This window comes from Micromys minutus (genome assembly GCF_963924665.1).
Source record: "Micromys minutus genome assembly, chromosome: 3".
NCBI classification, from domain to species: domain Eukaryota; kingdom Metazoa; phylum Chordata; class Mammalia; order Rodentia; family Muridae; genus Micromys; species Micromys minutus.
This window is the reverse complement of record NC_137972.1, coordinates 18451906-18468388: the sequence shown is the minus strand read 5'-3', so window position 1 is coordinate 18468388 and position 16483 is coordinate 18451906. Positions and strand designations below refer to the sequence as shown.

The 16483-nt window shown below is 43.0% G+C and overlaps 1 protein-coding gene across 1 annotated transcript in view; it reads right to left on the bottom strand.

Moving 5' to 3' along the window:
• LOC308418835 (pregnancy zone protein-like) overlaps window positions 1–16483 on the bottom strand; it is a gene marked incomplete at both ends in the record, with an annotated part of 46415 nt that overhangs the window by 5989 nt on the left and 23943 nt on the right. The window contains 19 exons of the mRNA XM_080914397.1: window positions 759–800; window positions 1675–1777; window positions 2305–2373; window positions 2901–2991; window positions 3549–3679; window positions 3852–4070; window positions 4852–5090; window positions 5741–5918; window positions 6246–6320; window positions 6929–7085; window positions 7728–7818; window positions 8042–8218; window positions 8687–8770; window positions 11005–11056; window positions 11439–11560; window positions 11935–12061; window positions 12656–12884; window positions 13289–13469; window positions 15299–15392. Of these exons, the coding sequence (XP_080770523.1) occupies window positions 759–800; window positions 1675–1777; window positions 2305–2373; window positions 2901–2991; window positions 3549–3679; window positions 3852–4070; window positions 4852–5090; window positions 5741–5918; window positions 6246–6320; window positions 6929–7085; window positions 7728–7818; window positions 8042–8218; window positions 8687–8770; window positions 11005–11056; window positions 11439–11560; window positions 11935–12061; window positions 12656–12884; window positions 13289–13469; window positions 15299–15392 (2461 nt within the window). The remainder of the gene's footprint in view (window positions 1–758; window positions 801–1674; window positions 1778–2304; window positions 2374–2900; window positions 2992–3548; window positions 3680–3851; window positions 4071–4851; window positions 5091–5740; window positions 5919–6245; window positions 6321–6928; window positions 7086–7727; window positions 7819–8041; window positions 8219–8686; window positions 8771–11004; window positions 11057–11438; window positions 11561–11934; window positions 12062–12655; window positions 12885–13288; window positions 13470–15298; window positions 15393–16483) is intronic.

Here is a 16483-nt window from a genome sequence, read left to right as displayed (position 1 = left end):
GTTAGAAATATCAGGGGAAGTTGCACACCTACCAAAAGAACTAATTTTAATATTCAATTATAAATCTTTAATTTTAATTGTCTTTAATAACAAAACAGTTCTCAGATTTTCTTCAGAGTTTAAAAATGAGAACCAAAGATATTGTAGAAAATGATTCTTTGTGAAAGAGTGAACCTGTCAGTCAATCTAAAGGAATTTCTTATGTATAAGAAATTCCCTGGTATGCCACATGGCTAATTGCAGTGATGTTGAATTTAACCAATATAAATTTTTAAAAAATGTCTTAGAAAAGTAATGTAAACATAGAGAATGTAAACATTAGATGATTTAATTTTTATTACTCTTTCTCTCTCTCTCTCTCTCTCTCTCTCTCTCTCTCTCTCTCACACACACACACACACACACACACACACACACACACATATATATCTTAATTGGAAGAATTTTATGTATTTTGGCCATATTCTTTCTCCTCTCCAACTTCTCCCAGGTCCTTCCCACCTTCCTCTCTAACTAATTTCACATACTCTCTCAAGTACATCTCTCAAATTCATAAATTTAATTTAAAACAAGTCAGTCCAGGTAGCAGTAATTATATTTTGCTAGCATTTTTTTCTGTTAAGAATTTCTACAACATATCTGATACAGTCCAATTAATAATAGAGAACATTAAACTCAAAAAACCAGTCTAGTATGGAGACTCAAGCAGGTACTCATTTGCTTTCTTTAAGTTGGCATAAGATTCGAGTATACTGTACCAGCACTGAACGGGGCAGTGTATTCTTCAATGGTGAATTCATCTGGAACACAGAAATGATTGGTTAATTGTGGAAAAAAAAAAAAACTCTATGAGTGAAGAAAGAAGGCATAAGTCGCAGCTATAGAATTCATGAAAATACAGGCTAAACTAAGTTATTTGGATTGGGGGTGGAGCCTAAGAGAACCAGGGTTAAGGAGCAGAACGGAGGGGGCGGGCTCCAGGCTTGCTTTGTGTGTTTGCTGTGTGTGCTCAGTTAAGGAAGAGACATCGTTAACATTGATAGCATGGTATCATCAAGTTTAGAGTTGGGACCGAATGGAAGAATTTTCTACTATATACAGTCCTCCTCAAACCCCACTGGGGGGGTATTTACAGCACATAAAAAGTAGATGAAATGGTAGGTTTTATGTCACACATCAGAAGCAAGATCTGATCTTACAAAAAAATATTGCGGGCTGGAGAGATGGCTCAGTGGTTAGGAGCACTGACTGCTCTTCCAGAGGTCCTGAGTTCAAATCCCAGCAACCACATGCTGATTCACAACCATCTGTAACAGGATCAGATGCCCCCTTCTGGTGTGTCTGAAAACAGCTACAGTGTATTCACATAAAATAAATATATCTTAAAAAAAATATTGCTATTCTACCTTTCCAGAACAATCCAGCCCTGAGCAAACAACTTTAAAGAGAAACTTTAGAACTTATGGGCCAGTTTTTTCATGATGTCTTCATCAGGATGGTTCTAAGCCTCGTTTAAAGTGCATCCAAGAGGTCAATATACAAACACATAATTATAAGTGAGCATAGACTCACTCCCCCTCCCCCAGTGAAAAGTTTTAGTGTTTTGTTTAAGGTAACCTCCTATTAAATTAGGCACGGTCTCCTGTCAAAGCTCAGTGTCTGGATTCCACTCACCTGTCTCATAATAGTCGTAGACTTTTACTGGGGCTGGTTTTAAGTTCTTCACTGGGATGTCTTGTTCCACCACAAAGGAGAAGCCCAGGGTTTGATTTGTTAGCTGCAGAGGCGAGAGGACAGAATTGGACTTAAGGGTTAACTCAGTCAGTAGTCACCGTCTTGTTTCCTTAACATCTCTCAAGCTGTCTCCCACTGCACAGCCTGGAAGAGATTGGGACATGCTAACAGAAGGTGACTTATGAAAATTCTGTGCATGGTCAGATGTCATAAATTTAACTTTGCTGATTAGTCCTGGTACCATTTTCCTTTGTAGCTATTTTGTCCTTACACGTGTGTGTGTGTGTGTGTGTGTGTGTGTGTGTGGTGGCAAGCCTGGTTTTAAATTCTTGATGGTCTTTTGTTGTTATTGTTGTTTTCTGAGACTGTTTTCCAGGGTTTGCCTCTGTAGCCCTGGCTTCCGTGGAGCTCACTCTGTAGACAAGGCTAGCCCGGAACTCACAGGGGTCCTCCTGCCACTGCCTCCCAAATACTGGGATTAAAGGTGTGGGTCACTGTCATCCGGTTCCCGATGGTCTTGTTAGACCCCACATCACTTCTTACAGACCCCACAGAGTTGCACCATCTTACCTTCTCAATGTAGACTAGGACATGGTTGCTGTTCACTTCAGTCCTCTGAATGTTAGGCTGGTCTTTGAGCTGTTGGTGGAGCGAGGAAAGTTTATAGAACAGTTTGCAGGTATTTATCATATGAAAGGCTTCTATGGAGAATACAAACTACTGATTTCTATTTCTTTAAGGATGCTAGTCATAATGATGATACTTATTGAATCCTTTCTACTCAGGTGTATGTGTACAGATACAGATATGTGATATATACACATGCTAGGAATGCATAAGGAGATTTATATGTGTGTGTGTGTACATACATATTTTTTGAAAGTGTACCCACATACCTGATAGCTAATTGCTTGCTAGTACAAGTATGAGGCTAGAAATTAGACACCCAAACCAGTATAAACACTAGTAAATGAAGAAATTATACTTCTGAAGAGGCAGGTTTGCCAGTAAGCGTTGTGAAAGCTATATCAATAAAATTAAATCGACAAATAGTGTGACATTGACACCAATGGTTTAGGGTTGGCACTTTCTACAATGGTTTAAGGCTAGCCCTTTTCATCAATGGTTTAGCATTAGCCCTCTTCTACTGATGGCCTAGGCTTTACCTTTTTCACGGATGGCTTCACAGGTATGAAGCCAGATACCATCTTCACATCAACAATAACCATGTTGGAGCTGGGTCGTTCTCCAGTGTAGCTGTGTAGATAACACACAGAGATCAGTCCTTCCAACAGCATCCTCAGGACTCACTGAAGCCAGAAGTCTATAAACTTCACCACTCAGCTTCTCGTTCTATCCTATCTGTGTAGTTGTTTGGAAATCTCACCATTTCCCTCTCTCTTCAGACAGAACACACACACACACACACTCACACATACTCACACACACACACACACACACACACATACACACACACTCACACACACACTCACTCATACACACACACTCACATACACACTCAACTCTCTCACACACACACTCACACACACGTATGTGTGTATGTATATATGTATGTGTGTGTTTATGTATAAGTGAATGTTTATGTATATGTGTATATCCCTGAGGTATATTCTCAATGCTAAGGCCTTTCAATAAGAGTTAAGAAAATGTCCTTGTTAACAAATACAAGAGCCCATTTGTGTTAAGCATAACTTTGCACAATGCATTTTTTCCACAGAAGTTAACCTGTTTTTTTTTTTTTTTTTTTTTTTTTAAATGTTCTATAAGCAGACTAGTTGCAATTTAGGATTTACCTTATGTTGATATGAATCTGGAATATTCTGTGCTCTTCTGCCTTATCAGAGTTTAGTGGGAGAGTGTTGACCTTTAGGAAGAAAGGCCCTTTTCCTTCTGCCTTTGGAAGGATGTTGTACTTCAGAGATGTCTGGAAACAACATCAGCAAAATTCTTTATCTCAGTGCCGGAACACCTAGAAGCCTCTTTTAAGAAACTCAACTATTCCCTCAGCACACACTCCAGTTTTGATGGAGCAATGGAATGTAACCCTTGGCATTCCCTCTCCCACATGCCCATTCTCCGGGCCCTGGAGGCCTCACCTGAAGGTACACACATCCTGCCCCTGACCCTTTGACGACATAATTTCCGGGCAGGTCTGGCAGCGCGACTTCCTGCAGCAGCAGGCGATTGGCGTCGTTAACATGGAACGTCTGAGAGAAGGTCCCTGAAGACTCGATGGTGACCAACACTTCTTTCTTACTTTTTGTAAAAGTGGCTGCTCCATATCTGGAGAGGGCTTGAAGAGCCACCACTGTGTCCTGAGAAAAAGGAAGATACAGAAATTGCAGCGAAGGCAGCGATAGCAAGGCCACACTGAATGTCCGGTGTTAGCGCCGCTTCCCTTCCGGGTTCAGTCCCGCGTACTAATGGGGACCCACTCCAGCTCCGTCAGCAGGAATAAGTTTTATCATTTACACAAATCACAATACGTACAGAAATATGAACTGAACGCGTGACCTCGGTGATTTATAAATCCGTGTCACAATATCTGTTTCGAGTTTTAAATGGGGAAGAAAATGTAGGTCAAGAGAAAAAAAAAAGAAGACTAAAGATGAGAAATAACTCTTGAATAACGAAACATATTTATGTAGAGGGAAAGGAACAGCATGTGGGAGCTGGAGTGCTTCAGATGGTCTCAGAAGTGGCCGTAGGTCCATTCCAAGCAAAGGGACTTGTGTAACTACTGGACAGGAAACTGCCTAGGTAGAATATTAGAGAATTTTAGTCTGTGGATGAAAATAAAGTCACTTTTTTTTCCTCATGGAAGTAGTAGGGCTTTTAAAAAATTATTTATAAAAACAGTACTCTGGGAAACTAATCGGTGCTGATGTTGAGGACTCGTGTGAGGAGAAGGTAAGGGGAGGGTGAAGAGGACCGAACAGTGCTCCATGCGTAAATTAGGTGGGACTCGGTGATGGTGGAATGGAGAAAGTATAAGTTAGAAGCATCAATAATTCAGCCATTTAATTCCCAGAATATGTTCGTGTTTATCTATAGATTCATTGATGTCTCTTTCCCTCCCAGGGTCTCCCCACAGACCTGAGTGGAGGAGAAACCCCCATGGGAGTTTTGTTGCTTGCTGATCCATTTCACAATCTTGGATGCTGCAGACAGATCCAGTGAAGACAGGTCCCGTGTGTGCTGGGAAGCCTCATCGGTAAGATAGGCGAGAAGCACGTAAGACGTCATCTCTACTTCAGCAGAAGGGGCCCTTGGTTTATAATGTAAGGCCTTCATTTCCTGAACGTTCCCAGGACGCTGCCAGTGCATTGAATCCTCTTTCAAACAGAAAGTATGGAATTTTAAGCTTAAAACATGTTTTATTTGTTATCATTTTACTTTTACACTCAACATTTTATTCCCCTCCCAGTCCATCCTCCTACTGTTCCACATCCCATATTTCCTCCCTAACTGCCCCCCACCCCCGTCTCCATGAGGATGTCCCCATCCCACCTACCCCTAAAAATCTACCCTCTGAGTGGCAATTAGCTCAGCTAATGAATTGGCGGAAATGAATGCACAAGTGCTTTAAACAGTCACAAGCACCGTTTTTGTTCTGAGATGTGTTCTCACTATCTAGATCCACGCTGGCTTCCAACTTGAACTCAGAGACCCACCCGTCTCTGCTTTTTAAGGCTCGGATTAAAGGTATGAGCCACATTGCCTGGCAAGAAAGTGCACCGAGCTCCCAGATGACCATGGGGGAGTCTTTGGGTCTCTTACTTTCTAGTGTGACACCAGCAGCTGGATTAGCCATGTGTGTGTCAATAAACTGGTTTTTATCACTTAGGTGTTGGATCCATGACAGTTTTTCTCTTGTTCCCTTTCTGGTTAAGGTCGGACAAGAGGGGGGAGCTCAACAGAGGGACTCTGCCTTTGTATCATTAGTGGCATTCACTTAAGTATACTCTGCAGTAGGAGCTCCTACCTTCCTTCACAGCGTCTTTGTTAAGGGATTCAAGCAGCTCGCTTCGCCTGGCGTTGTTCCCTGCCAGGGCGAAGGCATAGGCCAGCAACGCCTTGGTATAGACATGGCTCTCTTTGCTGACTGAGATGGAGGCCCAGGCCGTTTCCAGGCAGAACAGAGCATTACGAACAACATTGTTCTGGAGAAGAAGGTGAAAACCAATTTCAGAATTACAGGACCAGGCTAAGGAGCTACCCACTAGGCTATCCTCGGGTTGAGAGCCACTCTATGACAACCAGGGAGGAGCTTCTTCTAAATATTTCTAAAAGGATTTGCTCTATTCTATCACAGTGAAATGTACCAAGACCAGAGACCATCAAAACTGGAGTTTTCCTCAGGGGGCTATGCTTCCGTGACTTCTTTCTTTCTTTCTTTCTTTCTTTCTTTCTTTCTTTCTTTCTTTCTTTCTTTCTTTCTTTTATTCCTTACATTTGGGAAGGAGATATGGGGATGGGTATATACGTACAGTGACAGGCAGGGGCATCTCCAGCAGAGCGATGGTGATGTAGGCGGTGAGTGTCACTTCGTCATTCACGCCACCCTGGAAGGAACGGAGTGAGACCTCTCACACACACCTCAGTATTCAGTAATGTGTGAGTCAGTAAACTGGTTCCTATCACTTAGGTGTTGCTAAGTCTGGGTTTTTTTTTAAGATTTATATATTTATATGAGTACACTGTTGCTGTCTTCAGAAGAGGACATCAGATCCCATTATAGATGGTTGCTGAGAATTAAACACAGGACCTCTGGACGAGCAGCCAGTGCTCTTAACCACTGAGTTAAGTGTTCCAGCCCACTAAGTCTGTTTTAAAAGCATCAGACCCTCCGAGTTATGCCATCAGGATTGGAGGACTCTTTTTCTTGTAAGATTTTAAGATCATGCGTGTATGTGTGTATCTATGTGTGGGTTTGTGCATGAGTGCAGTACCCACTGATACCAGAACAGGGAGGCATTGTGTCATCTGGAGTCACTGTGGTAGGGAACGGCTTAAAAAGGATGCTGGGAACCAAACAGAACCTCTGCGGTAGCACTAACCACTCTTAACCGCGGGGCCATCTCTCCAGACTGAAGGACAGGAGAGCTCTTACAGATGCCTCTCTTCCTACAAATCACGACCTTGAGAGTCTAGCAGAGAAGCAGGGTCTCACCTTCATTGCATTGTTGAGCAGGAATCCAGACTGCTGGAAACAGCCGTTCTCCTTTTGTTTCATGGAGAGCCAGTTGAAAGCATTTGTGATGTGTGTCTTGTCTATAAAGATGTATGACTGAGCTTGAGCAAAGGCCTTGAGCACAAACGCAGTAAGCCTGTCCAGCAGGAAGAGAGACCGAGACAGCAGGTCACTTTTAAAGCTCACTACGTGTTGCCTGCCGAAACTGATCTTCGCGGTTCAGTGGGGCTCATTTTGGGCGGTATTAGCTGAAAATGTCACTCCTTTGGTCTTATAAATTGGGTGTTTTTGAACCCTTACAACACCCTCCCATCAAAACTGCACTTCCCTCTCTTTCTTGCCCTCTCTAAAGGGCAGTGAGAACTCTTCCTCATCGCTGTGGACAGCTGCCTGTCCCGCCTCACACATCTGTCACCTTGATTTCACTATTCTCTCTTGTGCTGGCAGTGCGGGCAGGTTTGTAGGGATCAGTAGGGCTGACATTTTAATAATAAACAAGTTATTAATAAATCATTAATAACAATCAACAAACAACAAAATAGCAATTAGCAAATTAATAACTATCAAATTACAATCAATAAATTATTAAATAATTAATAAACCATCACGTTATAATTAAGAAATTATTGCTCTTATTAATAATTAATAACAAGCAAATCGACAGTCTTAATAATAAGCAAGTCTTCTAGAAAAGAATGCCAGGTGCAAGAGAACAGCTATTTCTAGACCTCTGAAGCGCCTCGGATCAGCAGGGCAGGAAGAGACAATTTCCTCTTACCAAGTATTTCCCTGGCTGTTACTGCCACCGTGGTTCCCAAAGGTGCTGTATGAACCATCACTGTGCTGATAGTTCAGCTGCCTCTGATACCCTGGAGAGGGGATTTCAGTCACTTAGGAAGTAGGGCGACGGTAGACAATTGTTATTTGCTTATCTTAATCCCATGAGAGAGCCACGGAGTCTAGATGTTTTTAATCACGTGCTTCTAAGGTTGTCGACACTGAGACGGGCATTTGATTGGAAATCACAGCAACAGTAATGACCGAATCTTAACCCGACAGAAGTCACCTAGATGTCTTGGTAAAGGTGCTTACCACTGATGAGGTAGTTTATGGCTTTGGACTTGATTGCCTCCGTCAGCTGCTGGGTCTCATTCAGATAGTTCAGAACATAGATGTTAGGGACGAAAAGGACCATGTTTTGTTCCCCACAGCCATAGGGCATCTGGAGAAGATTCTGGAGATTTTGCATTGCCGAGCCTAGTATATCACCTGAGGAATATAGAGAAAGAGAGAGAGATAAAGAGGTGGCTTGTATTGTAGTAGGAAAATATAACCAAGAGACCATGTTATTAATAGAAGGAAAAAAAGTTATACAAGAAATGAGAAAAACAGATGGTCCCAGGACACAGAGAGAGCAGGATAGAAACTAAAAGGCAAGAGACCACATCTTTTTTGATGGGCCACAATGTCTGGAAATACGGTATTATCATTTCCATAGCCTCTAGGACACACTGCCACCCCATGCGTCACTGGAAGATGAGAACACAGCCCTTCATAGCTGTCAGAGTTGAACAAAGCAAACTGCTGCACACAGCACCCGTTCAGCCTGTCTCATTCCTGCACAGAGCAGCCCTGAACTGGTTTCTCAGTCTGACATCTGGTGCTCAGTGACAGCATTAGTCACACGCAGTGTCACAGTGAGGGACAGCTGCTATGAGCTGGGGCTGAGAGACTTACCCAAAACGAAATGTGTAGCCCTGGCAGATCCTTCAACCACGTTGGGTGGAAGATCCAATGACCAATTATCTTGTAACTCAGTATCTAATGAAAGAAGACATTGAACAATTATGGTGTGCGTGGGAGGTGGGTGAGAGAAATATGCTATGCTTGCCAAATATTTTCCCTTATCATTAGATGCAACGTTTTCATATCTCTTGGACCTTAGGCATCTCTTGATACAATTTCGTTTCTCCCAAAACCACCATTTGTTTTATGGCAAAATTCTTAGGATTATATGATTTTCTTCCTTATGGAGAACCTCCTCTTTCTCATGAACTATATTAATTCCGTGTGTGTGTGTGTGTGTGTGTATTAAGTGTGTGGAATGTGCTAGGTTCTCTCTTAAGTGATGTGAGTGGCAGTTTTCAAAACGAATTTCCTGACTTCTCAGATCATTTACTCTTACAGGAATGGTTCTATAAACAAGTAACGATGTACTTAGTGAGATCTACAGTGGTGGGCACTGGAGAAAATTAAGAGGCTGTTTACGGGCTGGCACAAAGTCAGAGCAGCAGGTCATGGTGGCTAGGGGTGGGGAGGGCTTGAGGATGGCTGATGTTAAAGGTTGTAGTTCTGTGGAACACAGGAAAGCTGTGAAAGGAGCTAGCGGAGGAAGGGCGTGTCCGAGGGAGGATGGTCAGGAGGTCAGTTAGGAAATTACTGAATATTATTTCTCTGGTCCAGCCAGAAGACTACGGTAGAAGATACGGCAAGCAGTGGCTCCGCTCTGATCTAACTTGATTTGTGAATGAATTGGGATGGAGTACAAGAGCAATAATGAGATGAAGGCAGATTCGATCTTTTCTTTTTATATTTGACATGTATGCACAGTGTGAGGCAGCAGAGGCTGTGGGGCTAGCAATGCTTCCCTCTGCCAGCAGGGGGCTCCTGAGGTCTGTCAGACCTGTAATCAGATGTGCACATGAGCCTAAAGGCAGGAATCTGGGCCCAGAAAGGAGATGTGTACCAGTGATGTGTGGATCTGGGACGTAGCTGCCATTAAAGCATGTGCCAGGGGCTGGGAAGGTCACTTAGTCACGAGAATGTTCCCCTTGAGGTCCTAAGTTTGGTAATCAGAACCCATGTTGGGAGTTGGGGAGCAAGCAGGCACGGTAGTGTATATTTGTAATCTCAGCTTTGGGGAGGCAGAGACAGGGAGATCCCTTAGGTTTTGGCCACAGACCCGTCTTATGTACTGATTATTTTTGTCCTACATATGCAAATTCATGTATATATGCCCTCCATTGGAACACACACACACACACACACACACACACACACACACACACACACACAAAATGTATGTAGACTAGATTACCAAATATATTTACACGGTGTTCCTGACTTATGATGGCTCCAGTCACTGTAGTATGAAAGTGATGTGCAGTCAATAATCAGACTGAATTCTAAGCATCTCCCTTTTCCCTGACTTATGATATAACCACACCGTCTACTGAGACCGCAGAGTGGCAGGCATCCTCTGCTTTGAGCCAGGATAATATAAGAGCAAACACGTGTGTGTGGGTGATCTACGGTGTTCCACAGGCTAGGTATGGTAAATGGATTTTGACTTCTACTATTCGAATTTGGGATGGATTTGAGAGGTTGCGACCCCGTTGCGAGTTCTCTCTAGGGAACAGATGTGTAGATAAAGTCTCACCTTGAGGAACATTCTAGATGGTGCACAACTTTTTAGATGGAGATTTTTATATGACCATACCAACAGTGTCAGTCAAATACTGTTTTAGCATCTGTGCCAGTGCCTGAGAGATACTGTCAATCAAACCACAAGTATGGATATATATAAAATACGGAGGCAAAGGGCAACAGACCAGTGCCACACAGATCCGTCAGCATCCTCCACAGAGTGTGAGGAGGAGTTTTACAGACATGATGTATTTGAAAGCATCCTGTCCCAGTCAAGGGGTTCAGTTCTCACCACTAAGCAGAAACATCCTGGCCACGCCTTTCACCACGTCTCTCCTTTATCCTTACGATAGGATAATAATCACAATAATGATAGTCCTCAACGGTATTTATCCTTATTACCCGGGGGAAACTGAGCCCACCCTGAGAGATTTTCACCTAGAACGGGCTTCTCTTCATGAGATATCTTTAGCGGTGTGTGGAAAGAGCATACAAGTTTTTTTTTTTTTTGTTTGTTTGTTTTTTGTTTTTTTTTAATTCAGAGTAAACCACATCCCTGAGATGATTTTTCCACAGTTAAAAAGTCTACCAAATGGCCCAACCTGAGAATTTTGTTTCGTCACACTTACTTTGTGGGCATAACAGTGTGTTGTATGTTTGCTCCTTCTCAATTCCTTCAGGCTTAGCGTTGAAAGTGAAAAAAATAAAAAAAGTAAAATGGCATGTTACATGCAAGTAAAAAAGGCACGTCACATACAAGCAAAAACATGTCACATACAAGTAAAAAAGGTACATCACATACAAGCTAAAAAAACATGTCACATACAAGAAAAAAAATGACATATTGCACACAAGTAAAAAAGACACGTCACACACAGGGAAAGAAAAAGACATATCATACAAGAAACGATGACACATTGCCTGCCAGTAAAATAAAACCGCAGACAGGTCACGTTTAAGTATCAGTTAAAAAATTGATCTGTAGGTCTATACACAAACTCGGAAATGTCATACAGTTCCCCAGACTACAGACACGATGTCATATGCCAGATTCAGAACTCACCTCGACTATCACGGGCTTGACGACAGTGTCCTTTTGAACGAGGGCTGGCACTTCGGTCAGCTTATTACCACACAGTTCTGGAGACTGCAAAGCTTCCGCAGTGGCTGTGAAGTTCACCTCCCCTGGGAGATAAAATTTTGATGACTTTAAATAGCAATGCCCAAGCCAGGGAGACGACTCAGCTGTTGAAGGTGCTTGCTGACACCCTGGGTTTGATCCCTGGGACCTGAGTAGTAGAAATACACAACCAACTTCCCACAAATTGTCATTGTGCACACATATTCATCATGGCGTATACACATACAGCAAACAAACATATTTGAAAATTCAGAAAAACAGCCATCCTGTGTTAAATGTTAGCCCCGCCCCCAGTGTATCATTTTCTGCTTGGTTGGTCAGTTAAATTCAAGAGGAGGAGAAGCATGCACTGGGACCAGAGCCTGGGAAAACCATGACAACACAAAGTGTGAAATCAGCCAACAGCTTTGCCACTCACCCAGCGACTTTGGGGTCACAGCCCAGGACATGGTTTTTCTTTCATTTCCACAGATGCAGTGAGAGTCTTCATGGTCCCTTACCGGGACTGCCTGGAAAGCAGGAGTGCTCTCCAGGCCCACACGGATCTGTTCCCAAACCCAGACAGGCAGAAAGAATCAGGAGGTGGGGCCAAGAAGCCGACAAGGGGTGCAGCCAAGTCCAGAGACTGAGATGCACCAGAATAGGTAAATCCTAGCACATCCTTGGAAGTTTAGATGGGACTTGAGGCAAATCCCTCAAGGGATGGTGTAAATGCCTAAGAGTTCTCTGTGTCAGTGGGGGAAGAGCCATTTCTCTAGACAGACTTTCAGTATGAAGTAGTTTAGTTGGGTATGGCGACACACTATAATTCCAGCATAATGCTACTTAAGGCAGGAACATGGGAGTTTTTAGGTCAGCCTGGGGTGTGTTCACAGTGAGACTCTGTCTCTCTCTTTCACATGTACACACACACACACACACACACACACACACACGTAATCATATGGAAATTGTGTCTGAATTTAGCAACATTTACAGAGTCTTGAACAGAAACAGTCTGTCGTCAGAGAACTTTTCTCTGAGTACTCGCTTCCTTCCAAAGTCAGAATGCATCTCGTATAGCATTAGGAGAGGTCTGAGGACCCCTCGGTAAGGAGAGGGGCTGGGGTTCCCACTCACTTGTGGGGAAGTGCCCTTACCCGAATGCAGTGAGGCATGTAATTGAGCACGGTGGCCTTGAGGGTAAAGGCTTCTCCTCGCACCACGGAGTACGGAAGAGTGAGTTCCAGGAAGAAGGGCTGGAAGGCTTGAAGGGAGATGGTGGAGGACAGGCCAAGGCCAGTAGCTTCAGACAAGCAGAATGCACTGGCCTTCCACTCAGTGATGGTATCGGGGACCTTTACGGCCAACTCACCATCACCGGATACGCTGGTGTGGAGGAAAAAGAACAGGAAAAACAAACAAACAAACAACCAGAAAGTGATAACTCAGAAACCAAGCACAGAAAACAAACACGGGGCTAAATCTAGGGGCTGATGTTTCTGTTGGTCTCCAGATGTTCTCCCCTCCCCTCTTTTCCCCTCCCTGTCTGCCCCTCCCTTTTTTTCTTTTCTTTTCTCCCCCTCTCTCTGTTTTCCTTGCTCTGTTTTCTTTCTCCCTGGGGGAGAAGACAGCTTCCTATTTTCTGTTACTTTTGTTGACTGGGAACGACATAAGTCGGGGGAGGGGTTGTTTTGCTCTGAGGTTGTAGAACAGAAAGGATCAGGACCCAAAGCCCCAGAGCAGGACTCACGCCTTCACCTGTGCTAAATGCCAGGGGACACTCAACTCACTCCAGCGGCACCAAGTCCCAAATCCAGGTATCTGGGAAGTACTTCCGCACTGTCTCTTTTACTTCTGCTGCCTGAGCATTTTCTGCTGAGCTCATCATCGCTGAACCGGTCATGGGTACCGCGTGGCTCATTGATCTGAAGCCCGCTCCTGGGGCTGCAGCCAGAGGTAAGGACTGAGACGCTATCACGGGAAGACAACAATTGGTGAGCCCCATTCTCCAAGCTGAGTTTTGGATGGCTGTATGTTTCTTCTGGAGAAGAGGGTCATCAATCTACCCAATAGTCACCTTTTTTAAAGAAGCGTTTTTAATAGTTTATATATTCTATACATCTGTTCTATTGCTGCATCGAACAGAGGTGGGTATATTGTCCTTTATAAATAAAGAAAATGCAGCTTTGTTTAGAATGGCTCTCCCCCCCCCCCCCCAAATGAGAGCTCGGTCTGTCATGAAATTAGCTGGAGCAAGAGTTTAGAGATATGACTCAAAACTGATCCACAATCATGGATGCAGTGAATCAGGTGAGCTCTCAGTTTGCTGTGTCCATTTCCCTGTCAACCTTGGACCTAAGCACAGAACAGTGCATGTACTGTGGACTGCCCTTCACTGCTGGAAATACCCTGACTCGGATTCCAGGCTGTCGTGTGCTATGAACTGCGGTCCTCTGTTCTTCATGTAAAGGTTTCTGGTCTACTCGAAGCATAACGGGTTAGTTGCAACGGTGAGGCGATTTCCTATTTTCTTTCTATCACAAAGGTATCAAACTAGTCTATCTTTAGGTTGTATCATTTAGAATGTCTGATTTAAAAAAAAAATAAAACAACTGCTGTCCTATGAGTTGTTGGCTTGATTTGCTAAAAACATGGTTCGATGAATTTTAGCATGGCATTAGGATAGAATGACCAATAATTTTTGACATGGCCATTAACGTCCATCTACTGTTTTTACTGTGTTCTTATGGGAAGTGTCACTCTCAGCATTGATGAGAATAAAGTCAACACACCAGTCAAGGCTGAGAAACACTAAGATGCTTTGGATCCTCAGTTATCCAATATGCATCTAAAATCGAAGTCTTTATGCAAATATAGACAAGCATATTTATCCTGTTAGTATGCAAATTTGCTTCTGTCTTTAGTAAATGGAGAATGTATAGGCATACCACAGAATTGTTTTAAGATAAATTTCTTCATGATTCACTGTCATTGAACATTTTATATTCATAACAATGTGACACAGGTACTTGCCAAGGTTACATTTGAAAAGAGGTTACGAATGTGTCAAGTTTAAGAAGTCTGTTATACACCATTGGGAGCAGCTGAAACCTGATCAGGAGATTTCATCATGTGGAACTTAAGAAGGCCATTGGTTGATGGGAAGCAAGTGATGGGGAGGAAAGTCCAGGGCAGTGGCTGGGCAAATATATTCACTACAATTGGAAGGCACCTTCAGAAGTTATGGGAAAGCCCCTCTAGGGCAGAACGTCTCTTTCAGGAGGATGTTTACCATAGTGAAGCAAATTGTAAGTGTAATTATACAATAAAACACCATGGAATTAGGATGAAGAGGTCTTTTGAGGCAAGACTCAGGGAGAGCCAAGAAATGGACTCGCAAGTAGTTTCTGTGTGGTGTAGCATGGAAAAAGCCTAGGAGAGCAACATGGAGCTTAGATGGGGTTGCTCGCTCTGACAAAGCCTCAGGTGCTGCCATGACTGACTTAGATGTGGTGTCTACAGAGGACAGAGGGAAGGTGGAGAAGAGAGATGATTGGCGTCTAGGATAAAAACGCCAAGAGAAAGGAGAGATAAGAGGGAAGGGAAGATGAGAGAAGTCTGGGAGTGGAGAAGACATGCAGAGAGAAACATCACGCCCATATTTGGCAGATGTGACTTGTGAATACATTGTCAAAGGAGCTGTGAGGAGCCTAAGATTTAGTATGTATAAAAATGCCTGAGAGGAACATCATTTTTTTTTGTTCCTATTGTTCTAGAAGACAAACAAATCATACCCTTACCTACTGCATAGGCCATAGGCGGATAGAGTTGATACTCTTGACAATAGCGTGGTTTGTGGATTTTGGAGTTGGTAAAAATATTTAATCCTATAGACTGGAAAAAAATTACATGTTAAAGGTGCTGGAAAGTCCAATCTTGAGACTGCGATTCTTTTCTTGGGTTCACGCTGCAATTTTATTACTGTTTGACACACGATTCCTAGAGTCAACGTAAAGATTCTGCATTGAATGGGGAAAAGCTATAACACACAGTTTTGTCCCAGTAGGGCAAAGTCATGGAGCTAATGAGTGTGAAATGGGATTAAAGTCCATTTCTTCTGACCCTATTTACAACCTTATCTCCTATGTCTAGTGCCTCTGTAATGGTATTTTTTGTCTTACGTTATTTTCCTTTTCCTCACAAAATACCTGCATCTACATGTTTGTATGCACAAATGCATGGACATATACAAACTTATCGATTTAATTCGGAGAGAATCTGTTCTTCCACTGCCTTCTCTCTTGAAACATAGGTTGCCTTGGTTACCTCTTTCCTGAGTATCCGTACTCAGCTCATCCTCTGTGGATTTTCTCCCTCTCTTTTCTTTCTCCGTTTATTGTAATTGAGATCTGCCCCCAAGTACCCACACTGCACTCATATCCCTCAAGTCACCTGCTCCTAAAGTCCACTCTCAGTGTCAGTCACAAATAAACACTCCTTAATGGCTTGTCTCTCAGTGTGTGGGAAATGGCGTGACTCTGGGTGGGGCTCTGCTGTGAGTGGTAGTTGTTGTGTGGAATAGGAAGAAAGAAATTGGGGCTGGAGAGATGGTTCAGTGGTTAAAAACACGGGCTGCTCTTCCAGAGGCCCTGAGTTCAATTCCCAGGACCCACATGGTGGCTCACAGCCATCTGTAATGGGATCTGATGCCCTCTTCTGGTGTGTCCAAAGACAGCTACAGTGTACTCATATGTATAAAATAAACAAATAAATCTAAAAAAAAAAGAAATCATATAATTCTGAAAGGCTGCAGAGAGGTGATTTAAATTTTTCTCTGCTAAGCTTCGGACCTCTAGGAGAAGACTGATATATATTTTTTAAGGTAAAACTAAGAATTTTAGTCTCTTTTGATAGAATAAAAATTTAATTCATTATCTGGATACACTTTAGCATCATAGCTCTGCTTAGCTGTAGTTAATCTTAAA